The sequence below is a fragment of the Neopsephotus bourkii genome, unplaced genomic scaffold (genome assembly GCF_033783945.1).
Source record: "Neopsephotus bourkii isolate Nb327-2 ecotype Australia unplaced genomic scaffold, CSIRO-AGI_Nbou_v1 NB_1154, whole genome shotgun sequence".
NCBI classification, from domain to species: Eukaryota; Metazoa; Chordata; class Aves; order Psittaciformes; family Psittacidae; genus Neopsephotus; species Neopsephotus bourkii.
This window is the reverse complement of record NW_026901640.1, coordinates 46,155-71,927: the sequence shown is the minus strand read 5'-3', so window position 1 is coordinate 71,927 and position 25,773 is coordinate 46,155. Positions and strand designations below refer to the sequence as shown.

Sequence of the window (25,773 nt, the reverse complement as noted above, 5' to 3'; positions counted from 1 at the left end):
AGGTTGTTAATGTTTGTCTTTTACTCTTGCAGACACGATGTCATTTTGCCAGGCAGCATGCCATGAAAACTCTGATTTTGAGTATTTCTATTTATAGCTGGGTCACCTTTACAGTAGTCACTGTGCTGACTTCCCTTAAGAATCTTATGAGCAATGCTAGCGCATATATATGTGTGTGCATGTTTTAGAACGGCAGTAACAGTTTCAAAGGTTATACACATGGTATTAAAACCAAGCTGCAAATATTTTCCTTAACCTCATTTCCTACAGTATGTAAGAGCTTATGTGGCCTTTGCATAATTCCAACACTACTTGCTGCTCAGGGATAGAATGGTTTATCTCCTGAAGTCATGCCTTCAGGTAAACACTTTGGCAAACAGGGATACAGGCTTTAGCTCGGAGGTCAAGGCTTCATGTTAATTAGGAGCTGATCTTGTGAAACATCAGATCCCAGATGGAGTTGTTCTGAAAGCACTAGCCAGTTGACACTGAAATGGTAAAACTGCTTCTGGTGGAGCTGAGTGTGAACAAGATGGATGTGGCTGTAAACATCTTGCAACTGGGCTGGCAGCTCAGCAGACATTGTGGCAGTAGCTGGACCTTCTGCATCCTGAACCACCACCTTTTTTGGTTATTTTATCCTCCCAGCTATGCCTGGGGTGATCGCTGAGGTTTCCCTCGTGAATCACTGACGAAAACCTAGAACTAGTTTTATACGTATTTTTTCAGTTATGTTTTCTCTTAAAACATTCTACGAATCACTGGTCAGAATTTTAAATTTGTACACTCCGTACACATGAAACTGCATGAGGCAGTTTATGGGCATTTAGTTTGCAATTGGATTTGTTTTGCTTCTGCTTTCATGGGAGGATAATCAGTACTCGTAAGCAGGCCATTTCCTGAGGATAAGCTTGGTGCTAGTCATCTTACTCTCTGATTGCAAGTCCTCATTGCTGCAGTCTCTGTGCAGTCCGTACTTAAACTCTATAGGCTATGGAATTGTTAACATGCACACAGAAGGGAAAAGGACAGAGAAGTCAGGCAGGAGTGGAGGGTGCCCAGGCAAGACACATCAATAGTTTCAGCACCTTTAGTGCCTCCAGTCTGCTACGGAAAAGCACATTTTTTTCAGCCTGTTGAATAGAAAAAGCATAAGTGAAACTGTAAAACACAACTGTTATTCCAGTGGATGCAAAGGCAGCAGTACAAGTCTGTATAAAGTAGGCCACAATTAGATGCGTTTACTTTGTCCTGTTGATATGGATCCAGTTTTAAATTACTGTAAAAAAATGGCTGTGTTTAATAACAGTGGTAGATTTATCTGAGATATTGTGAAAACACACCTTCACAACTGTGGTGTTGTGTGTGTGTGTGTGTGTGTGTGTGTGCATGCGCACGTGTGTGTGCATGCGCGCGTGTGTGTGTGCGTGAAGACATCTGAAGTGGAGTTTTGGTTCTGCTTTCACAGCAAATTTGTAACCAGTATACTTCAAAACCAGAACAATAAAAAATGGCTGTTTATTCAATGTTGTCTAGTTAGGTAAGTTTGAAAAAAAGATGTCATTGTATAAAGAGTGCAGAATATTCCAGACCTGAATAGCAATGTTGATCTAAAACTGCTTATTTTGAATAACTTCTCTTTTTAAGTGTTTGCATATGCTAGTGCTCTTGGAACAGGTTCTTGCTTGACCAAAGTACTCCTATTCAGTTTTGTGGCATGGCTTATATCTATTCAGCATAAAATTTTGTTAGGTGTAAAAACGATATAGCATTGATAAGTCTTCTTATTCATTGGGGTTCACGAGAGCTGATTTGTTTTCATGAATAGTCTTAATTCTTACGGGTTACTTCACCTGCTCCTCTAGTACCTAGGGAATTCACTTCTAAGCAGTTAAAACTTTCACTGATTATGTAGAAGTGGAACTATCAGTAAACTAGATGAAAAAAATGGCACGCCCTAGCCTACTAGATTAATTCATCCATTAGATTGTCTAGTGGATAGTGTCCCTGCCTGTGGCAGGGGTGTTGGAACCACATAATATTTAAGGTCTTTTTCAACCTAAACCATTCTATGATACTATTGAAATAAGCAGACTACACTTTACCTGGAAGTTCCACCATTCTGCAAAATGGCTTTTGTTTGCCCTTATTAGTGCACAGTTGTCCCATTTATACACTGAAGTCTTTAGGCCAGGGCACTGCTAATGTGTGCATTTGAGTAAATTTCAAATACTTAGAACTGTAGTGTCATCGTGTACTTGACAGAATAAATTTAGAAGGAAAAAAAGGAAATTATTTCCTTCTTCTTATATTGTTTCTTGTCTTAAATCTGCTAAAATATAAGCATTTTTAACAATATATGAAATCAATAGGTATTTCCAGTTTTTTTTATTTGTAAGTGCAACAGTTGTTACTGAACAAATAGGATCTTCCCCAGGTTTTTTATTCCCCCTCTTGCATCTTAGCCACAAAAAGGTGAGTACATTAAAAAAGTACTAGATGCCTGGAGTAAAGGCACCTTTTTAATAAGCCTAATAATGGAGAGGAGATTGTACACTGCTTAATTTTTGTGATTAGAGCTTAAAATATGGAATCTGAACTCAAAGATTTTTGCATGGAATTGTTCATTTCAGGCATGCAGGGGAGAAAGTGGCTCTTTCCATCCTCATCTGGAGCTGGTGCAGGATAGAATTACCATAAACACATAGCTTTTCAACTTACCTCCTCAGCTTCTGTAAGAACGATTCCTCATGGTCCGTGTCCATAGCTTCAGCAGAAATTGTGGGTTTAACAAGGTAATTTGACTTCCATGATGTTTAATCACTGAAGTGTAAATATAGGTTCTTACAGATGATCCTGAATTCAGTCCCCCATAAATATGGAGGTAATAACATATTTTTCTGGATGAAAAGAGCTCTTTTTTTCAGAAATAAGAAATGGCCTGGAGCAGCTAGAATCCTGTGCCATGGACTCTGGAATTGAAGTCAGGTGTTGGTATTTCCTCTTTCCCTCATTTTAGTTCAAGCCCAAGGTAAGGGATTACAGTCTACTCTCTATCTGTATTTATCTCAATAAGCTACCTTTAAAACCAGGTGTAACTGTGGGAGACAGGGGAAACATGAAACAAATTTGACAGTTCATTTCTCATTTGTAAGGATGCACAGAATTTGCAGTGGGGAAGAGAGAGAGAGAGAGAGAGAGAGAGAGAGAGAGAGGCAGGTTTACTGGAGTGTGCTAGGAGATGGTACACTAGAGACTACAATGTTGAAATGTATCTTACAGATTCCAAACTTTACAGAAAAGGTAATTCTGGAAGGACTGGCGTAGGGCCCATAATGGCAGTCCTCTCACAGAAAGCCAAGCTTCCTGCACAACTTGGTTTTTATTTGTGGCAGAAGAAAGGGGCAGTCCATTTACAACTGAATTCATAGAGGAAACTTGAAATTGTACGTGTTCTTTCAGTCTATAGTTTTATTAAGTGCATACTTTTAAATATTTTTTGTCAGTGAAAAGGTTCTATCTGGTGACAAGTGTTTATATTTCTTATGGCTGCCTTGTAAAGATTCAAAAATGTACAGTAATAAATTTCTTAACATGGAATAAGGAGTAAGATTTCTACAACTGGTAAAGATTTTGATGTGAGCTGGTTTTTAAGATCTTATAACAGATTAGTCACTTAAATAAAACCTTCCTTGCCTTTAAGCAGTGTCACTGATTTTTCTTACCAGTGATGTGGGAAGTACTGGATCATCATTTTACGTGTCCTAGTAGCCAGTGGAAACATTATAGAGGCCATTTAATACATCTGGATATCTGAAATAATAGATTGGAGCTTGACATTTCAAGAGGAACAAGGGTTGGAGCTTTATGAAAAGTCATATGAGAAAATATTTCAGTAATGAGACACCATCTTTGTGAAGGCTATATAGTACTTTCAGTATATGCAAAGAACAATTTCATGCTACTATTCCATATAGAAAGGGATTAAAAAAAAAAACACAGCACAAAACACATGCATGAAAACCTCAAAAAATACTAGAAACTAAAGCTTTCAGTCACCTGAAAACCTGGAAGTCGGAGTTGGTTTTGTGTTTCTGTAACTGAAATATTCTTTCAATATTTTGAAACACACTGGTTTGACAATAAAGAAAAATCAGGAGCAAGTTTAAAATCAATACTTACTCATAAATCAGAATTGAAAAGGACTGCTTCCAATGTTTACACTTAATATACCTCTAGTAGTTCCAGTTAAAACTGTGTATCTCAAATAGTATCCAATAGAGTAGTTTCCAAAATCAATCTTTTGTTTTAAGGTTCATCTAAAGAGTGAATGTAATCTGAGAAACTAAAGCTGCTACCATGGGAAATAGCCCTGGGAATGAATTTTAGAAGCTTGAGAAATCTTTGCTTTCATTTGAAAGACTAAACTTTATTAAATTGAATCACCTACCAAAAAAGGCTTGTCAAATTAATGTTACTTTAAAAAAACATACAAACAAAAAAACTATTAGAAGCAAAACACAGGTATCAAATGCTTAGTAAACTTCATCACATAAAATACATGCACTCTGATATTAGCCAATAACAGCTGTTGTAAGAGGTTACATTAATTATGGTAATTGATTTCTGAATATAACTAAGACAGATGGTATAGTACAAAAGCAATTATTAACTGTCCGATGCTATCTCATAGCAGCCTTCCAGTATCTGAAGGGGGCCTATAGGGATGCTGGGGATGGACTCTTCATTAGGGACTGTAGTGATAGGACAAGGGGTAATGGGTTAAAACTTAAACAGGTGAAGTTTAGATTGGATATAAGGAGGAAATTCTTTCCTGTTAGGGTGGTGAGGCACTGGAATGGGTTGCCCAGGGAGGTTGTGAATGCTCCGTCCCTGGCAGTGTTCAATGCCAGGTTGGACGAGGCCTTGGGTGATATGGTTTAGTGCGAGGTGTCCCTGCCCATGGCAGGGGGGTTGGAACCTGATGATCTTAAGGTCCTTTCCAACCCTATGATTCTATGATTCTATCTAAAACAGCAGCAAGAAAAAACAAAGTTGCTCTGCTTTGTCTGGAAGCCAACTACATAAAATGGGATTAGTTAGGGTTATCTAATAACACTCCTTAAAGCCATGAATGAAGAGTCCTAATGTGGCTCCTCTCTTGAGGAGTGAGTGAATGACTCCACAGAAGCCTGTTGGCTTGGAATGGGAGTTGTGGTCACAACTCAAGCCACTGTTGTTTCATTTTGGTTTTGGTTTGTTCATATACAGGAAAAAAAAAAAAAGTTAGGCTTTCAAAATAATGGAGCAATACTTTCAGTATGCAAATTACTCTAAATTGTAACTCATGGCAGTTGGATACCAGTCTACTACTATTATCTATGATCACCCTTCATTAGTCTGTGGCCCTTGCTCTGGCCATTCCTATTGGGCAGTTCAGCATAGGTTTCAAAGTACTTACTGCCTTATGAAAGTCACATTCCAGATAGTACCTCATCTCAGCAGGAGAAATACACAGTTGTATAACTCTGATTCTCCTGTTCACTTGAAAAGAGAAAGCAATGGAAGTCCTGACCTGCCTTGTAAGGAAAGATCATAAAATGTAATGGCTTGTTCAATGCATAGAATGCACCCTTTCAAGTCCTATACGGAGCTCTCCTTTGAATGTGCTCATAACCTAACAGTAGTTACATCTCTAGGTACCAAGTGCAGCATGGTGTTTCTTTGTTTGCCTTCTGATAGCTTGAGAAAGTCTTTGAGGTCGATGCACAAACTTTATGCCATTAGACAATAGTAGGTTGTTACTGCATGTTGCCTGCAGAAGAATAACTACCATTAGCAGCCTGAAGTCAGTAAAGTTAATTAACTGGTTGTTACACAAATTGCTGGAAAACTGTTAGATGGAAGTGAGGAAGAAGTCTGGGACCTATATGCATTCACTGTATAAAAGTTCTAAACACTAGCACCTACAGTGAGCATAAATGGCAGTATACAAATGAAGTACTGCAATACTTTAATAACAGGAGCATTTCTTATGATATCCAATTCATTAAAATGAAAAATATTAGAACAATACATGGAGCTAGCCACTATAAACATTTCAAAACCAAAAGTTTGTTTCCTCATGGAAAAGATGAAAAGGGACCCATAACAACAAAACCCACAGCAACTGATACCAGAACAGAAAGGCAAAAGTCCAAAAAAATTATTCCAGTAGACAACCTACAAACCAGCAGGGACAGAGCACACTGCATGCATGTTCACATGCAATAGAACTGGACCAAACTGCCTAGTGGAAGCACTACACATCACTGCTTAAAGCTTCAGTCAAGCGTTTGAAACTGATGTCACTTTTCCTGAAAAGTTACAACCATGGACATTGTACAAGGATCAATATGGTACCCCTATCTTTGTTGCTAAAACAGGACATAGTGTTCAGGATTTAACTTTAACAAAAGGAATACTTCCAATGTAATGGGTGAAGATATTCATGTCACAATAGAGATCTCAGTGAAGATAATAGGCATTTACCTGGTTCAGTGAATTGACACTTAAAGTGATGTTTAGAAACTTACTTCCCGTCCATTTAGGTACAATTGCTGTGTTTAAAAATGCTAGCACTGCCGGTATTGCTCTTACTGTGATAGCTAGTCTTAACTACTAAGACAATGCTAGGGTTGGAAAAGAAAAGCTGTGAAGTTAGACAGCTGAGGGTAATAGTTTGTTCTGTCATGCTTTGTGATCTTTGTTAGTAATCAGTGAGAACTGAGGTTGAGTGACAAAGACATTAGTACCAGTAGTTTTCTGATCTGGGTGAGAAAAGCTGCTGTTTGAACAGAAGCCCAACTTCCATGCAAACACACAAGATTTCACTAATCCACTGTGTAGAGGTGAAATTTTACAACTGCGCAATGATCTGCTGTGGCAGAGACAGCCACAGTGAATCTAAGGGAAGAACCCCATGGTTCTGCATAATACTTTAAAGAAGCATGAGTTAATAAGGGTTTCTCTCTCCAAAAAGCAGGTTTTCTCCCCACAGATGCATGCAGGTGTAGACAAGGTACATGAACTACTTTACCTGGTTGATATTATCTTCAGTTACGAATGAGAGAAACTGTCATATCACTAACAGATGGGAGATATTAGGAGTGAGATTTAGTGAACTTTCAATGGGTATGATCATTAACTTAATACAAGATTTGAAATAGTCCCATTGGTAAAAATCTACCTTTTGAATTATGAAGGATTTTAAGCCCTTGCCTCTTTGTAAATAAAAGTAATTAATGCTAGCCCTCTCTAGGGGATTTTAGGTGCTTGACATTTAACTACTGAATGCTTGACATCAAGCATTCTAGAGAGAGGAAGTAGTTTTGGGAATTGCCCTGTGACAAGGCTTCTGACCTTTGGTTTTTACTGTGTTAATATGTCTAATTCAGAATGACATAACCATTACAAACAGAGCAGGCTACTACCTCATGGTAGTTGTGTGTACCACCAAGGTGTTGTTTAAAGAAGCTTCTGCAGCCTCTAAATTTTTGAGTTGTGGGCACATAGACTATCTGTTAATATAATGCTACACAGTAAAAGGATTTTCTGACAAATATGCAAGCACCAATGACAGTGTCAGTGCAATGGAATTCCCTCTCCCCCTCCTCAGCCTGGGCTGGCACCTCTTTTAGACAAAGGCAGGGAGGTACTCTTCTCATACAGAGTCAAAGGTAAGCTCTTGCTGGGGAAAATCTGACTTCCACAGCAAGAAACCTGAAGACAAGAGGAGCTTTTGACGAGTTTTAGAAGCTGCAAGTCCAGCTGCAGATTTAATCTGCACAGGTGTCTTGAAGAAAGAAGGGCTCTGCTACATTACAGCTGAGAAAGTTCTGCAACTGTTTCTCATCGTGTGTTACAAGGACCACACAGCCTACATTGATGATGTCTGAGAGGGAGGTAAACTATTGTAGTTGAGGGCCAGTATTTACCTCTCCTCTTGCACAATGGCATCATCAAATGCCTGGGAGATATGCTGCAACTGGCAAATCCCTGAGGAGATCAGCTCCAACTTGCAGTCAAACTCTCTGCAAACAGAATGGTTGTCACTAAAGATGGGACAGGACAGGCTGACATTACCCAAGCCTCCATTCCTAAAGTAACAACTCTCATTGCCTCCAGACTTAATCCAGAAAAGTTTAGGGCTGTAGAAACCTTGCTTTTGATTCCACTGACCAACCGCTTCACATCTGCATTCATCCCCAAGAAAACTATCTTCCAATTCAAATACTGGGTTCAGATTCACAAGGCGTGGACTCAGCTTCTAGCTCTGACATATCTTATGCGACTTTGACCAAAACAAAAACCTGTGTTGCACATTATGAAGTTTTTCCCTAGCTCACACCCTTTTATCTAAATTGGGTTACAACTTTGAGGCAAGAATCTCTCTACACTCTATAAAGAGCTCAGCCTAAGTGCAGCTATTTCATGTATCTTTGCAATACAAATAGCAACTTTGGAAAAGTTAGAGCTAAGTAGGAGTGAGTTGCATTGAGAGCATTTTCCTTTACCAGGAAGTAATTAACAAAGAACATGGGTCTGTCTCTAGTGCCTGATGGGGACTGGTGCTGAATAACATGGTGTAAGCTTATTCAGTGGGAAAGGGATTTGAAAAAATTCTTGTCACAGCACAAAGTTAAGTTTCATATTTCAGCTTTATGCAGTGCTCAGGCCCTGTCTATACAGGATCTGTAACTACTTTCCTAATTATTGAAACAACACAGCCTTTCAGGAGACAGGACAGCAACCTTCATCTCCTGCCCTACACAATGCTCTAATCACAGGAATTAAAAAAAAAAAAGGGGGGAAAAATAAAAGGTTTACAAAAGAATGTGGCTCACATCTTTCTGCTGGCAGATGCAGGTGATGAATAAGGACTCTTCAGTGCTGCTGCTCTTCTTGATCTCCGGAGAGAGACAGCATCTTTACCAAACCAGGATGAGAAACCCCTCTGTTCTCTATGTTCTGACATCCATGCTGGTGCAAGCGAGACTCTTTTGTTGGATCTTGTGCTGCCTTTGGAATTGGCTGCTGGAATAACACTCTTCTTATGGCAAGGGCTTCGAGGTGTAGTGCTTCTTTTCTTGGTAGAACAACTTCTGCTGATGGATTCAACTGGAAAGGTCACCATTGAGTCTACTGGACTTTGGCAAGACTTCTGTATTTTCTGAAAGCAGCATTAGACATGTTATGCTAAACAGTCTCAGTTAGCCTGGAGTTTAGAACTTGAATAGCAAGGAATATTTGAGCTGACTCCATAGCTTTTATTCTCAAATCAGGTTTAGTCTAGCATAAATGGTCTCAACCCTCTGTACCATTTGCATTGGAAGTGTTATTTGCTCCCACAGTCCTTGAAACTTGTCAAGGACTTCAGGTGGCACTGGAACAGAGCTCCTGTTGCTCTTATGCAGGAAAGAGGCAGGTGCCCTAGCATATACTTGATGCACCTAAAAAAAACAGAGGTCTCCACCAAAGGAAAGTGCAAGCTCAAGTTTACTACCCTTCTACCATCTAGCAGATTTTATCAGTCCAAATTTAGATTGACTAGAATGAAGAACATGCTAATAAATTGTATGGGTACAGGAAAAGGAGTAAAGAAAAAAAATAAGTAAATCCAAAGTGCTACACATTTTTCAGAAAAAATTTTTTGCAAGCAATGGCGATCTCTACCCACCTTCCTCCTTGTGAAGGCTGCTCTGCCATACATGATGCCATACAGGAGGGGAAAAGCATTAATTAGTAATAAATGTTTTGATGAAATGCATCTCATACGTTTTCTTTTTTCCTTCCTCTTTGTTCTGCCAGATGCATAATTTGCCTGTCTGTACTTTAGCAAGGGTATTAAAGATTCTACTAGTTACTAGCTATGAGTAGCTACAGTGTGCAAGTGTGTGGGACAGAGTCTCTGGAATACAGCATGTTGTATAAAGTCTAGAAATCTTAGTACTGAAGTTGAAGCAAAACCTAAACTGTTATCTACACCCCACTGCAAAGGCAGAGTACCTGGGACACTGTTCCAAAAGCATTTTTTGTCGTTCTTTTAATACTCTGAAGAGATTGGCACTTCTGTCTTGCTCCCAGGCTTTTCCAAGTAGAGCTCTTAGGAACATTCAGCTGTACCTGCTTTAATGGTACTCGCTTCCGTAAAGACATGCAGATGGAATTGAGAGAAGTGAAGGAAGCCCTTCTCTTGAATTTGTCAGGTACAGGGCTCTCATTCTCATCGAAGTCAGCTAGGAGCTGGTGTTTTCGCCAGGCCATCGTTGCCTTTACATTTTGGAGCACAGATGCCATCTTGTTCCAGTTCTTGGTTAGCCTTATTTCTAAAACAATCAAGAATGACACCAACAGCAAGGGACAGAGCAGCGTTAAAAAGGAGAATTGTTGAAAAATATATTCAGTTAGATTTTCGTGAAGCAACACATTCAAAGGTGAGCAGACTTTCACTCGGAGGCTTGAAGGAGAGCAGCACTGATGGCCACAGCTACTCGGGTCTGTGCACACCCATGACAAGAACTGCCGCAAGGTGCAGTCCGGCCGCCCCGCCCAAAGAGCGCAGCGCGGGGCTCCCGCGCCCTCCCGGCCGTGTCCCGCTCTCTGCCCCAGCCCGCGGCTCCGTTCCCCGCGCTCGCTGCCCACAGCTCCGCGCCGCGGGAGCCGGCACAGGGCGGCCCCGCCCTTTTCTCGCCAGGGCCGGTTAAAGAACCAACGCACGCCGCTGCTCGGGGAATACTCACAGACACGACCGCCACAGCCCCGCCACCGCCGCGTTTGAACGGCGCCCCACCCACCGCGGCTCCGCGCCCATTGGCTGTGCCCCGCACACGCAGGGGCCGTAACGCCGCTCACGCCTGCGCCGTGGGAGTGGCGGTGCCGCCGGCCGGGGGCGGGAGGAGCGGGCGTGACGTCACAAAGTGGGCCGGGCTCCTCAGAGCTCCGGGGTATAGAGCGGGATTCGGACGCTGAGGTGCGGGGCGAGGTTGAACGCTGCGGAAGGTGCGGGAAGTTGAGTGCGTGCTTAGCCCGGCCCCGAGGGGGGAGCTGGTAGGTAACCTGCTGCCTTGCGGTGGTTTACTCCTGTCCGCCACCGCTACCCGGTTGTCTTCTGACCTGATAGCCCCGTGCGTTGGAGCCCAGTGACTGAATGTCCTGCTTGAACCGATGGATGGAATGCTTCATGTGGCTTCTTACTTTCAGCAGGGACTGTGCCTTGATCTGTGGAAGGCAGGGCACTGCCTCAGACAAGTGCCATGGAACAGAACCCCCAGAAAGATAAAAAAAGTCATTTGCACTAGTTTTGCGCCAACTGCACTGTTCGAATGTGAGCAGCCCAAAGCACTGGATACTTTTGACACTAGGCATAAGGCCATAAAACATTATCAATTACAGGTGATGCTAAACAAAGGTTTCTGCAGGCTGTGGCTGCTCTGTCTGCAGTTGGTACCATTTCACTGCTTAGGTAGACTGAAGGCCAGAAAGTTAAAAGATGTGTCCTGTGCTTGTACTGTGCTTGTTCCCTGTTTGGTTATGTTTGGTTTTGTTGTTTGTGGGTTTTGTTTTTGTTTTTATTTAGGTTAACTATAGTTTAGACCTAAGAGCTTGTTTGACCGTGGTATCTTAAGTACAGAAGCAAAGAAAGGATTGTTGTCTTGAATGTGAGGAAGCAAACTTTGAACCATTTGCTTGGAACCCTGTTCTGTTGGCGCAAGAAATCTACCCACAGCTTTCTTCATCTAGGTTTGGGTCAACACTCTGAAGAGAAGTGAAAAACTGTCTTCTCAATGGAAGATGATTGTGAACCTGAGCAGAGCTCCTGGGCTCATTTACCTAATGTCTGTTTGAGGAACATCTTCAGCTGGTTAGATGACAGAGACAGATCTCAGGCTGCCTTGGTGTGTAAGAAATGGAGTTGGGCCATGTACTCAGGATCCCTCTGGAGAAGAAGAATCATCACATTTTATGGCAGACAGTCAAGGGCACGGACACTGGAGCTTCAAAGTGCACTGTGGTATGTCAAGAAATTTGGCAAGTATTTGGAGCACCTCGAGATCAAATTATCAAATCCTTCCGATAGTGCCTTTACCTGGAAATTTCAAGTGACTATGAGAGGTCTTCTTTCACATCTGGGTAAGTGTAACAGTCGCCTTGTGTCCCTGAGCATCAAGTACCTGGAATTAGACTCCTCGATCTGGAAAAATACGGTCAGGGCTCAGTTTATCAAGAACTTAACTACCTTCCTGAAAAGAATGAGCAAACAGCTTGATTATCTCAACTTAAAAGGAGCAAGAGTAACTTTGGAAGAAGGCTGTGACCTTCTAAATTCTCTGAGCTGCGTGACAAACAAAAGCTTTGTATCTGAAATAGCTATTGAGGATTACTTCAGTCTCCACCTGCCTGTCTACAGCAGCACCTTGTTCCATCAAACTATGTCCAAGTTCCACAGCCTGGTCATCCTGACTTTAAATTATAACTGCGTCTCTGATGAGCTGCTGGACATCCTGCAAGAGCACAGCGCGCATTCCCTGTGCACCTTGAATATCAAATGTCATATCCATGACCCACACGGCCAAGTAGTCTTGGGAAGGTCGTGGGCAAACCTGGCTAAGAGAGCCCCAAAACTGAAAGTGAACTTCTTCTTTGAAAGAGTGATGAAACATGATCACCTAGCCAGGATCCTGCTAGTGGAGATCCCAGTAAGGAGCATCAGCCTACGGAGCCCCTATTTCGGTAACCCAGACTGGACAATGAGACCTACCCTCACCAACCTCCTTCCAGCCTATTGGTGTGTTCTGCAGGTAAGGGAAGCAATAATGACACCTTATTGCAGAATCACAAAACTGAGCAAAGTAATCATATAAGCTTTCTGCATGACAGCAGTCATCAATAGGAATTCCTGACCTCCTCTGTTTTTTTTTTCAAGGGTAATTTTCATAAGTGAATCATTCTGGTGCTCCAGCTATAGCCTAGTTCAGGTGGTCATCCTTGTCCAGTTACAACTCCCATTATGCTAGTCTTTGCTGTCAGGCTGATGTCAGGTTGCCCTCATAAAAAGCTAAACCATGAGAAGTACAGGTCGTTGTAGTATCAGCTGTGAGCAAAAAAGCTTTCAGGCAGGAAAATGTCATTCTTGTAAGAGCCTTAGGCTTATTCTGGTTAGACACCTTCATGTTTGGTAACGGATAAGTCTGTAATCCTTTCATATTTTTTGGAATCCTACCCTTTTGCAGGGAAATCTGCACATGAAGAAAATAGTCTGTATACCTTGTTTGCTTGCAGTGCTGTAGCCTGCATCAACCTACAGTGATGGCTTTGTTACATTTTGGCAGTGCACAAATGTCTTACAGCACACATAAATTAACTGGTGTCCATGTGAAAGTACCAAGGATGTGTCACCAAAGGAGTACAACACCTGACCCATATAAACGAGCATCAGGTCTTTGTATGCCTGAGGGAAGCACATGGTCTTATACTCAACTGTTGCTGACAGCATTGTAGAGTTTCCAATAAACACAGAGATCTGTAAAGCTTTCTAGGAACTGTTTTTCAATCTGCTGTCATAGCTGGGATAATTTCCAATATGTCAAATCAGATCATGGTGTGAGCTGTGGGTGCAGCATTTTCTAATGGTAATAGAAGCTGTCTATGCCCTAGGACTATATGTAACGCACATGGGAACCCCCATCTTAACAGGAGAGTGAAGATTATTGTAGCATCTATTGTTGTCTTAATACAAAACTGATTCTCTGCTGTCAAGGTACAAAATTGATCTGATGACTGTCATGTGAGTTCATACAATTGGGAAACTTATTTATTGAACTCTCTGGCTGTGCTCACAAGCTCTGTTCTGCAGTACTAACCATGTTCATTATTTTTCAAGAAATTGACACTCGAATTAAACAATGTGCACGAGCTGCTGGATGATGAGCTGCTGCAGCTTATCTTAACATCCAAGAGGTTGTTATTCCTGGAAGCCTGGGCATTTCTAAGTGTCACCTTTATTGAGAGGCTGCTACAAAACCGTGCAGAAAGGAAATGCATTTTGACTACCATAAAGGTAAGACTTTGTGCTTCAGAACTCCCATTCCCTTCCTCTCCAATACCCAGAGAAAGGTGAGGTCCCCATGCTTACAGAAAGGCCACTTACAGAAATGTTAACTACCTCTACCATATTATGTTATACATTATCGTCTGAGAACCAGTAACAGCAATGGGGCTTTCCAGCGTACTTTACCATGTACGGAATACCATAGAAGTTTAATTAACAAGTCCCAAAAATATCACAAGGCCTTCCTAGGCTGAGGCTCCCTCTGTCACTGCTAGTTCAAGCTAGGGATTCTCAATCACCCTGGTCCAGTGTTTATGCCCATTCTTAAATCAAGGCAGGTGGGTTGAATCCCACTAAACTGCAAAAAGATCTAAACACATCTCACATCAGTGATGCTGTGTTGAGCTAGGGCCAGACCACAGCTGTAGCTGGTGTAAACCATGCTGTCATGCTACCTTGTGTGCTAGATTCTGAACTCTGTAGATCCTCACAGACCAGTGCAGATCGCAGGGATGCATCAGTTCCAGGGGTAAAAGAGACCTTGCTTTTCCCAAAATGTCTTTGGCAGATGATGTTTGCAGTCAGTCTGGAGTAAAAACAGAGTAAAACCTCAAGATCTAAGTCAAACCCAAGGAATCTGGCATCTCTATATTCTTCATTAGTGACAAAGGCTTCTTGTCATGAGCTTTAATGGCCTTAGCCTGCTCCATATATCTGAGACATGATTGTCATGCATGCAGGTCAGGATTTACACAGCCCGACCAGACAGCAGTGAGGAAGATCAGCTGTTGTGCGATATTTACAGGAAGTTCAAATACCTGATTGAGTCAGAGCTTAATTATTTTGTCATCACCTACCCACTGGTGTAAACCACAGGGAGAGAGAAGAACCCAGTGACATCTGCAAGCAATGAATGGATCCTTTGGAGGGTGTTAGTAAGGAATTTAAATCTTGGCAGTAGTGCCTCCGAAAGGAAGATACCATTACAATGAAAGAGAGGCAAGGGACAATTTTACACTCCATCCATTAAAACGCTGGACTTGGGAACTGGTTTCCTGTGTCTCCAGCATCATTTATTCTTGCTCCTGCTTTGTTTTTCCTTGCCAGAACCAAAGGAAGCAGTGAGCCCTTTCATCTCAAGTGAATATAAGGCCATCCTCGTTTTTTTCAGTAGTTCTCACTGCAGAGCATCAAACACCTTACCAATAAAGCCCATTTCATTGTTTCCATTTTACAAATAGGGAAACTGAGAATTGGGTTGGGGAAGTGATTAGTCCAAAATCAGCCTTGCCTTATCTTGACTCAGGTGTAGTCAGATGCACTATCCAGTGTATCACCAGTCCCTACAAGTTGTTAAGTTTGATATATAGCCTGTGGCTCCTTAACAGTAGATATTAAGACATGGCTACAAAACTCCATGGCTACTCACCCCTCCCACTCACCCAGCTTCTAACAAATGACTTATGAGGAGACTCCTGTTCTAGCTTCCACAGTTTCTACACTTTTAAACGGCAAAAGATACCACTGGTTGCACACACGATAAATAACATGGCAGAAGGGGAATTTCTTCTGATTCTGGGATCTTATTACCAAGTGGCAGATTTCATCAGGTGTTCTAGAGCATAGATAGCTGTAAAACAGAGAGCTGTAAGTACTAGATGTGTTTTAATTATCTTGCACAACTAGAACCAGGACAGCATTGAGCCAAACCAATAAATCTGGAGGTTTGTCAATAAAATTTCAGCAGGAAATGAATCTCTGGAGAACACACAATCTCCCAGTGTGATGGCTTCAGAAGTTGTTAATGTTAACAGAATCCCTCATTTGCATGCAGAGCACTTCATCGATGTACAATGTATTCTCCTTCACCTTGATCTCCTCCTCCAAGGAAAGCTGTTGTCGGCTCAGAGCTTTCAGCTCTGTCTCAGCCTCTCCTAGTGCATCCTGTAACCTAACAGGGAAAACAAGACAGACATTACTTGAAAACACAGTGGTAGTTTTTTTTTCATATAGGATAAGAATTCTGAGGAATTGAAGAAAAAAAAAAAGATGGAAGAGGCTTCACAGAGAGACATGCAGCTTCCTTTAAAGTGTCCTGCCTTTCCCAGCCTTTCAGGGAGAGTAGCTGGGATCCGATTTACTTTGACTCACTAACATAGCAAGCTATACCACAGATTTTCTCTTTTGCCCATTTCCACTTGCCTTTGAATATTTCTTGTAATTTCTTCAACTTCACTTATCAGCCTGTATTGCACTGTGTCATAACAGAATTCCACATTGGGGCGATGGTTTCTTGCTTCCAAGCGGGTTTGAGCCACTTTAACAGGTCCTTCTTTATCAGCAATTGCTTGCTTTAAGGCTGCAATGTTCTTCTCCTGTGAGGCAGTCTCATCCATCACCTTAACAAGTCCAACAGAAGGAAGTGCTGCACACTGGCTCTTACAATGGTTAAAGTTGTCAATATCTTTAATAGTTAGTTATAGTAATAAAAAATATAACACCCATTATGTTAAAATGTTATTTCATCAAAGGATATTTTACAAAGGTCAGACAGGATTACGATTCCTTTAAGAGCAGGTGACACTTTCCTGAGTGAAACTGGAGATCTATGCTCAGCAATTATTTTTTAATATTAACACTCAGTTTTCATGTATCAAATATCAAGCACATTGACCCTGATTTTATAAGTTATTATGCTCTTATATTACAATCATGAAAATTCTGTAGGATTGCCATGTAACTAAAAATCACAAGAGAAATCCTGACTTTACTGATGTCTATAGCCACACCTACATCATGTGATTCCAGAAATTCATCTCTCTAGTGGTGTGCACAGAGCTGAGAAATGTAAGACAACATTTTTGGGGGGGTGTGTGAAGTGGCAGGGGCTACCAGTATTGTGAAGGTAAAATTCTTAAAGCAAAGTAGCTCAAACCAATGGATTGAGAAAACTGGCAGATAATCTGAGACCATCGTCTCTACTTTATCACTAACTGTCCCGCACCACTTACCATTGCAAGGAGTGTCTCTAGCTTGTGCTTGGCATCCCTGACTTCCTTCACCCTATTTCTAAACGCAGCATTCACCCTCTCACATTGCTTGCGTATGTCATTCGCTGTCTGTGAGAGGATGCCATCAATAAGCACCCTTAATGACAGAGAATTGTTTCGCTGCTTGTCAGCCTTTTCAACATTTATATTTGAGAAATCTATCCAGTCTTCAGGGCTAACAAAACTGAAAGAGATTAAAAATAAAAGGTCATGGAATGGCGCCATCAAACCCTCTGCGACTTCATAAATCTATAGTTACTCCACAAAACTGAGAACAAAGCAATTCTATTAACTGTATGTCCCAGTTAGTGCTAGTTGTCCTGGGAATTCTAGATACAAAATAAATGTTGCAAGCATCTCGGAAGGAAGTAGACAAGGGTAGGATGGACATGAATTTGCTAGTCACATTGCAACTTTGTACCTTTCCCTGATAGAGTTATATGTTGTTGTGGGGGAAACAGATTATAAACAATATTTCTTAGAACAACTTTCATTGAGCAATCTGTTGTTAATAATATTATTCAGATGTTACTATTAATCAAAGGTAACTATTGACACAGAACATTCACTTACTCTCTTACACCATTCACTACCTGTAAGACAGTCACTTATAATATGTGGTTGGAACAATAATTGGGAAGCCAACCCCCAACTGTATCCCAAGATTAGAGGGTCACACTTGTGCACCAGTGGCTCGCAGGCAGGTGTCTGGAAAGTTCTTCAGGGGGTTCCTTGTTTTATTGGGTGGATATATAAAGCTGTAATTGTAATTTGGCTACAACAGCCAAGACCATTCTACCTGTAGCCTGAGTTATCCAACCTGTCACTGATGCACGCTACACACTAGCAGGAAGAGCAGTCAGTCTCTTTGTGTTCCGAGTTTGTCAGTTCTTGTAGAGGCCATAGTGTCCTTGTGAGAGTGTCTCTCGCACACTGCCTTCTCAGTATGTTTCCTCTTCTCAGCTAATTTTTCTGTGGTAGCTATTTCTCTGTCTAAACCATTCACACTAACTAGCCCACACAGGAGGGGCACATTTGACAGGTTAGTGACCGAGTCAGAAACTGACTCTACATCCTGGGTGTCCCAGTCCAGCGTTCTCCCCATTAGGACACCCTGGGAGAGGAGAGGAAGCTAGATTAGGAAATCTATTCTGGGTTTAAGTAATGTGTGAACTTTTCCTTAGCTGTGAGCCTCAAAAACTTCAGTTCACTGGGAACATGATTATTGTGGCTATTTCAGACATGTTACACAGATAGATACTAAAGTGATGGACAGAAGTATAAAAAAACCCCAATCTACAACAGACAGATGATGGACAGATGTAGTCCGTTTTACACAAATAATCCTGCTATTTACAGAGACAGCTCACACTGGCTGTATAGTTACTTTTTGTTAACTGAACTAAATAACCACTTACTTTCCTTCTGTTCTCGCTGCATTATTAGTGTATCTGGTATCAGGAGTGTTGTTTGTCAAGCTAGTACAGTAACCATCAATCATCAAAGCCGTGAACTTGTCCTTCAGATCCATTTCCAGGTTATATTTTGCTGAACGGTTTAGTCTAGAAGGAGAAACAACCAGACTCTAAGCCAAAGTGTAGGCACTTACACGTTTCCATAACATGCATGAATATATGCATTAAGTAATACAAATGCTGTTATGGAATTCTTAATGTACAAAGTGTCAGTTGCAAAGTCCCAAAATCAAGAGTGTGAGGCTGCCTCTATATACATTGATAGTACAACTTCAATCGGAATTAAAAGCACAGGACTGGATCATGAGAAGACCATGTGTTCTGTGCAAGTACTTCAGTGGTACGAATTAGGACTGACCTCCTTGTAACTGTTCAGCACTGAAGGTAACTTTGGACCTGTGCTCAGCCTGACTCTACAACTTCTCAGGAATATGACTGTCTTACTTTTCAGCTTATCAGTGTTCAGTTACACACTTGGCACCTGATTTGCTCATCAGTTTGTTCCAATGTACGTCCAAGCAAAGCAATAACCCCCTGGAGGATTTCAGCTTCCTTCACCAGTTCCTGTTCCACTTCATCATGCACCAAGTCACTCCCAACTCTCCTCTGCCTAAACAAAAAGAGGAAAATCCATCAGCCCCATTGTTGAAATGCCTGCAGCTAACAGAAGATTATGAAGCCCAGCTTTCCAAACTGAAGACTTTTTCTTGCCACACAGTTTTTCCTTTATGACCTGGGCTCCCCAGTGTTATAATAAATCAGATTGTTACTCCACTGTCCTTAATTTACAGCCTTTTCTATTATTTGTTAAAGGTTGATAACCTAGATTATTATTTTTTTCTCTCCCTGAATGCTTTTCTTCTGGTTATCATCTCACCTGTTCAGGAGACATTTTTGGGCAATGACAAGTGGCTCTTTGCAGCTCTCCAATGATTTCTCCAGGCGAGTCCTGAATGTTAACAGTAACTCTGTCTCATGCACAACTTCTTCAAGTTTGTTATTTAATTCTTGCTTCCAGAATTTTATTTCTTCCTGTCTCTGCTCTGCAGAATGAAAATTGTAAGCAGGTTTTAATACAAGCCCATCTCTGCATGCGAGACCACTGTGGGTCAGATCTTAGATATGACTAAAAATAGACTTATTCCATAGTGGAGTGCATGTAATGCTGTAGGCTGATGTGTGGACAGTTTTGCAACCCCTGTGTCAGGAAGTTTGGTTGGAATAGCCTTCTGTGTGGTTTATCTATGTGTTACAAAATAAAGAGTCTGCCTCAAAATATTTCATAAAATATTTTTAGTTTTTCCATGAAATCAAAGAGCATGACATTGACATATACTCCTATTCACTAGCAACTGATTTTTTAAGTCTTCCTTAAACATACAGCTCAACATATCTTGACATTTGCAGATTACCTGGGATTACCTAGTTTCTTGTTGACATCGCTTTGGGTTTTCTGAGTTGTCTTTTCTATTTCATCCAGCAGCCTCTGACTCTCAGCTATCATGCGCTCTGATCTTGATTTCAGAGACTCTGTACTGGCACACTGCACCCTAGCTGCAGTGTCCCATTCTGAGGGATGAAATTTGCGTGGAGCTTGCAACAGTCTGGCCATTGTTTTGTAGAAAGTTTCTGGTAATAACACAGGTCAGTTCTTGGGATGTGGAACCTGGAAACAGGAATAGCATTACATTTGGCTGCAGAAACAAGAAGGGAAAAACGCAGGTACATAAGGGTGAGAAAAATTTTTGCCTTTTTCACCTGCAGAATGACACAGGTATGAAAAGAAAAGACTTCTTGCACAGGGCTCTCCAAGACTTTGCTAAGGTGCAGGAGGAAAAGTTTGGAATGGGAGAATTAAGAAACAGAAGAATTTGAGAATGGAAGCTAGGAGGAGAGGGTTGAAAGTGAACTAAGAGGAAAAGATGGGCTATCTGCCATAGGAGGGAGAAGTGAAAGGAGGCGTAAGGAAGGATGGAATTACTAAACAGACAATCACAGAAAATCGATAAAAAGTGAACAAATACAGAATATAATCTCCCACAGTTTGGAGAATTAAACACCTTTTAAGAATATGGCTGGAGACATGAATGAACTTTAGGTTGTAAAAAAGAAATGTAATGGTCATTAGGGGGAAAAAAAAAAGGTGGAGGAGGAAATACAGCAGGTAAATGAGGAAATGGAAAAGCCTAGGGAGGGCTGAAGCAGAACAAAGCATACTGGGAACATGGGTTTAATGCAGAGTGAAAACAATGCCCCAGATCTATGCAAAGTCACAACAGTTTGATTATCAATTTTCCTATTCTTGCACTATGTTCATCCAGCGCTCCTGAGACAATTTCTTACCCCAGCTCACAGCTGCTCCTCAGCAACACACAGCTTTACACACACTTCAGCAGATAACATCTTAAGATTCACCCTTAAAACAATCCCCTTTCTGCCTCATGAACTTGTAGGCTGACATGGCTCCCAGGGTCCAACCTTGGCTAAGTGCCACGTCTTCAACTCCCTTTCACGAGCAGGGGTTTCCTCCCAGCTGCCTTCCAGCCTGTATCTCCACAGCAGCAGCGCATGGTTTCTTTTTAAAAGTGCGACTAAATATCCCAGGAGGCGGGCCAGTGCAGCAGGGAAGGCAACAAAGCGGTTGTCATGGGAGCAGCAGCGCTGCCTCCAGCAACCTCCTGTTACTGCCTCTGGTGGGAGAGGTGCCAGCACAGAGCAGCCAGTGGTGCTTCCTTTCACCAATTCCTGGTTAAGATCTGTGTGGAAATAAAAATGTGTTCTTTGTACATTATCTGAGATGGTTCCCGCAGCTTCGGACAGCAATTTTTGATCAATTTAGTGCAGAAGTGCATTAAGATTGTGAAAGCAAATGTGTAAATCCCTAGCTATCTAAAATGTCAGTCATAAAATATCCTTAGCAGTATGCGCATCTTTGTGGCAACTATATCCTTTCCTGGACAAAAGAGATTGCGAGCCAGACAGAAGAAATGAAGGAGACAAAAGAGCATTACATCAGATGGCACAGTTATGCCCCCTCTGAATATCTCTGATGTAGTTCAGATGAGAGCAGGGTTTCTCAGAGTTCCCAGCAAGGTCCAAAGAGACTGCAAACTGAGAAGGAAGCAAGTAGCATTGCCCAGAAGAAGTTGACCTTGCCCAAGACAGAAAGGTGGGAAGTAACTGCAATTTCTGCCTGCAAATACAGTGAAGTGACAGCTAGAAAGCTGCTCATGACCTTCAATTTAACAGGAGCTAAATTCAGTGATCACTAAAACTGGTAACTACAGTGCCTCTCGTTCCAGCTGCCCTGGAAACGGAAATCTGCACATACTCCAGAGGAGCAAAAAAAGTTTTTTTAACTGAAGAAACACTGTCTTACAGAAAAATGCAGGCATTTCAGAGTTAGCCAAAGAAAAATACAGGCTTCAGAACATAGGGTTGACATTACTCTGGGATGAGGACCTAGATATTCAAGAAGCAGCAGAGAATGGGGTGCAAGACAAGCAAGGAAAATTAAAAACATACACTGATTTGATACAGGAGGATATAAAGCTGTGGTCACAGATGCTCAGCATGCTTACGATTCACAAGGTGAAGCAAGACTATGACTAGGCTGAACACTGATCAGAATCAATTACATAGACCACTTCTGAGACAGACCTGTAAATCAGTTTATATGGTATATATATATGGTATGTATGTATTATATGGTATTTATATGTGTATCAGTTTTATCAGTATATATATTATACTACATGTGTAGTATGCCACTATTTGTACAAGAGAACAATACTTCCATGGACTGTCTCTTGATTTGTACATTCTGCCTGCCGTTGGTCCAGATAACACTTCCCCCTCTCTTTCTCTCCAGTGAGTATTTTTCAAACAAATTATTAATATGCTAAGACAAGTTGCTGAAAGCAGTACTTTTTGTCACACTAACAGCTGGAGCAGGAACTGCAGCCATTTCCATGACAGCTGAAAGATTTCTAATGACTTACGCAGATCTGAACTTGGAGCTAGTCTGAACCAAGGTTTACTTTTGCCACCATGAGTACAGAGTATGTATCAGGCTGCATATTAGTTTGGCTTCCACAAAGTTTTAATACTTGTATGTACTCTCAGTAACATTCCAAGGCTTTAAAGGCAACATGAGCAAATTAAAAATGGGTGACAGAATGACTCATAATAAACTGAGAATGATGAGCAGTGGCTGGCGGTGGTTGAAAACAATGAACATTTTGTTTCTGAAAACGTGCTCGGTCACTCTGAAAGCTGAGCAATCCCCAGTGTCGTTCAGTGAGACCCACAGACCTGCATGCATCTTTGTTCTGAAAATCCAGTATCTGGTGCTGTCCTGACCCACCCTGTGAGTGAGACCATCATACAGTAATTCATTTGTAGTGACCAACCCGAAAGCTATTCCTCATTGTTAGCTTACCATAAAAAAAATATATTTCCTTTTAAAGTGTTAATACCAAATTTACACCTGGCTTTTACAACCGGTCCTTCAATATGAATTACACAGCATGGGGAAGGTTTATTCTTACCTCAGATGGTTTTCAGGGGCTAAATCACTGCAGACTTCCTGAGGCTGGCAGCGGCACTGCCCGCCAGGTAACAGCAGAACCAGTCCGAGGCCAAGGCAGCCCAGAGAGGAACGGCACCAGAACAGCCCGGCGGCAGCCAACGGCCCCGGCCTCGCCCCCAGCCCCGCCCCAGCCGCCCGCAGCCAATCAGCGGCCGCCGCAGCAGTCCGGCGCTCTCCCCGTTAACGGTCTCAGCGTCGTCCCTATGGGGAGAGTGGGGCCTGGGCGAGGCAGCGCTGAAGCCCTCAGCCTGGAAAACACTGCGGAGGAGTACAATTAACCAACATTAATGAGACTGGAACCTAAACGAGTCACCGTGGTCCTTATTAGATGCATTAAAATCATCACGGATAGTCCCATTCTTTAGAGGATTAAACGGGCATCCAAACTGCTGTGACAGCGGGTTGAAGTGATAGAGCTCACTAGGTTGGGCTGATACTGCAGCATCAACTGCTCGCTTGCAGTGTTTCTGAAACGGTAAAGCAGACTGCGTAACAGGTCTGAATTCCAGTGTTCAATGTGGTCTGGAATAATCCTTTATGAAGAAAGACAGAGAGCCCAGGCTTGTTGGGCCTGGAGGAGAGAAGGCTCTGGGGAGACCTTAGGGCAGCTCCCAGTACTTAAAAAACAGGAGTGTGTAAGACAGACAAACTTTATAGCAGGACCTGTCGTGGTAGGGCAAGGGGGAACAGTTTTAAGTAAAGAGGGTAGATTGAGACTGGATAAAAGGAAGAATTTTTTTACAGCGAGGGTGGTGAAACATTGGCACAGGTTGCCCAGAGGAGCAGTAAATGCCACATCCCTGGAGACACTCCAGGCCAGGCTTCGTGTACTGAGTAACCTGATCTAGTTCAAGATGTCTCTGCTCATTGCAGGGGGCTGGACTAGATGGCCTTTCCTCTGGTTGGAAGGGACTAGAGGTCCCCTCAAACCTAAACTATCTGTGACTCAATGTCAGTCGACCCAGAGCTACTTTAGCAGAACCACAAGTGACTTTTAAATGCACCTTACATAAAGCAATGCCAACTTTTATTTTGGACACTTTGAAACTATCTCTGCAAATCAGGCCAGCTTTAAATTAATGACAGAGGTTAAACCATGTGGGCTATATTTATACCTAATTACACGTATCCAAGAGTTTTGCACTGGTTCAAGCATACACCTCATTGGAAATGTCACACAAAGGGAAACGTGTTGAAAGGCATCCATACAATTATTGTGCTTCCAAGGAGGACTTCCCTGCTGTGGGAACCTGTACACAACCATCATTTTAAAAAGTGGGTGTCCTTGTGTCCTTTACGTCTCTGCTGAGAAAATCTTGCACAGAACGAACTGATCTGGCCTTTAAAAGTTGGATCCAGTTACAATAAATCACCTCAGTACTGAATTTTGATACAGTGCAGAAACATTAGAAAAGCCAGGAAATAGTCCATCTATGTAAAACATATACTATACTGACTTAACATGTTGTTCACTCTATCACTCATGCTGAATACATCTGCTGTCATATATACACACACTCTCTTGGCATTTTTTTTTTTTCCTCCTTAAATGCAAAAAAATCCAGCAGAGGCAAACATTACATACTTTAATGTCAACATAATGATACAATCTCATAGTCAAGGTTAAAATTATGTCATAGCACCATCTCCCTCATCTTCTTACATGCAAACCACCAGCAGTTAAACTCAATTTACAGTCTTCTGCTACCCTGCAATTAGTTTGCTGGCAAGCATCAGGTATCTTGACCATTACCTCTCTGAAGTGGGAAGACTTAAAACAACCATCTGTAAAATAGCTTCTGGTTAGCTGTGACAGCAAATTAAGTCATAGAAAAGATGTAACACACACCCCTGCCCCCCTAGTGAATTGGCAATAATGTCACTGTTTGTAATATGCTAGTAGGCCTGAACTGGCCAACCACTTACATGTGTCTTTAACATTCACATGACAGGAAAATCACCCATGATCTGGGACTATACAGGAATGTGATGTATAAAGCCAGTATTTCTCCTCTTCTAGCTATGATGGAACTTAGCTCTGCTAGTCAATTGAAAGTATTCTGCTGTAAGAATGCAAATATGTGTATCCCATGTGCCAGTTGTGGATAGATTTCTGATCATGCTTACGTTAATCATCTCTCCAAAACACAAGTACAGTGTGTTTATCCTTAAGATGCATTTCATGGAGCAACAGGAGCACACTTCCTTCTCAGAATTATGGTTGTTCAAGACAAAGCCAAAACCTTAAGTCATACGATAAATATGAACAGCCCACCCAACCTCTGTCCACTTGGACTAAAGCTGTGAGATCAACAATACCAAGGATCCTGTTTGACCTAGGATCTTTCAGATACTAAATCTTTCAAACTGTTTTCATAGTGGCATAGCAATAGCATAGCTACCCTTCAAACAGAACTTAATGATCCAGACCTTCACATTAAGTTACGATTTACCTTTGTAAATTTTTGGTGTTTGGGGTTTGTTTTTGTTTTCTCTCCCGAGACTGCTAACAGAAGTGGTTACTTCACTCAGGATTTCTTAAGCAAACTTCACTAGAAAGGGAGGCTG

The 25,773-nt window shown here is 41.7% G+C and overlaps 3 protein-coding genes across 5 annotated transcripts; 1 reads left to right on the top strand and 2 right to left on the bottom strand.

Moving 5' to 3' along the window:
• Positions 1-5,026: 5,026 nt before the first annotated feature.
• On the bottom strand, positions 5,027-10,376 carry PIMREG (PICALM interacting mitotic regulator). 2 transcript variants are annotated; one of them, XM_061363265.1, is made up of 5 exons: positions 10,048-10,376; positions 8,886-9,211; positions 7,977-8,072; positions 7,079-7,125; positions 5,027-5,815 (listed from the first exon to the last, which is right to left on the bottom strand). In XM_061363265.1, exons 1-4 carry the CDS (start codon positions 10,336-10,338, stop codon positions 7,095-7,097), a joined length of 744 nt encoding a protein of 247 aa, XP_061219249.1. In that variant the 5' UTR covers positions 10,339-10,376; the 3' UTR covers positions 5,027-5,815; positions 7,079-7,094. The 2 variants fall into 2 exon arrangements, with proteins under 2 accessions (XP_061219249.1, XP_061219248.1); XM_061363264.1 differs by lacking the exon at positions 7,079-7,125.
• Positions 10,377-11,754: 1,378 nt separating this feature from the next.
• On the top strand, positions 11,755-15,473 carry FBXO39 (F-box protein 39). The gene is made up of 3 exons (XM_061363261.1): positions 11,755-12,839; positions 13,922-14,098; positions 14,830-15,473. Exons 1-3 carry the CDS (start codon positions 11,826-11,828, stop codon positions 14,956-14,958), a joined length of 1,320 nt encoding a protein of 439 aa, XP_061219245.1. The 5' UTR covers positions 11,755-11,825; the 3' UTR covers positions 14,959-15,473.
• Positions 15,474-15,652: 179 nt separating this feature from the next.
• Positions 15,653-23,238, bottom strand: TEKT1 (tektin 1). Of its 2 annotated transcripts, XM_061363262.1 has the most exons (8): positions 23,165-23,238; positions 20,037-20,280; positions 19,492-19,657; positions 19,096-19,224; positions 18,558-18,701; positions 17,101-17,323; positions 16,292-16,488; positions 15,653-16,040 (listed from the first exon to the last, which is right to left on the bottom strand). In XM_061363262.1, the coding sequence occupies exons 2-8, from the start codon at positions 20,224-20,226 to the stop codon at positions 15,881-15,883; spliced, it is 1,209 nt and encodes a 402-aa protein (XP_061219246.1). In that variant the 5' UTR covers positions 20,227-20,280; positions 23,165-23,238; the 3' UTR covers positions 15,653-15,880. The 2 variants fall into 2 exon arrangements, with proteins under 2 accessions (XP_061219246.1, XP_061219247.1); XM_061363263.1 differs by lacking the exons at positions 19,096-19,224; positions 23,165-23,238 and having other exon boundaries at positions 20,037-22,284.
• Between the last annotated feature and the right edge of the window lie 2,535 nt (positions 23,239-25,773).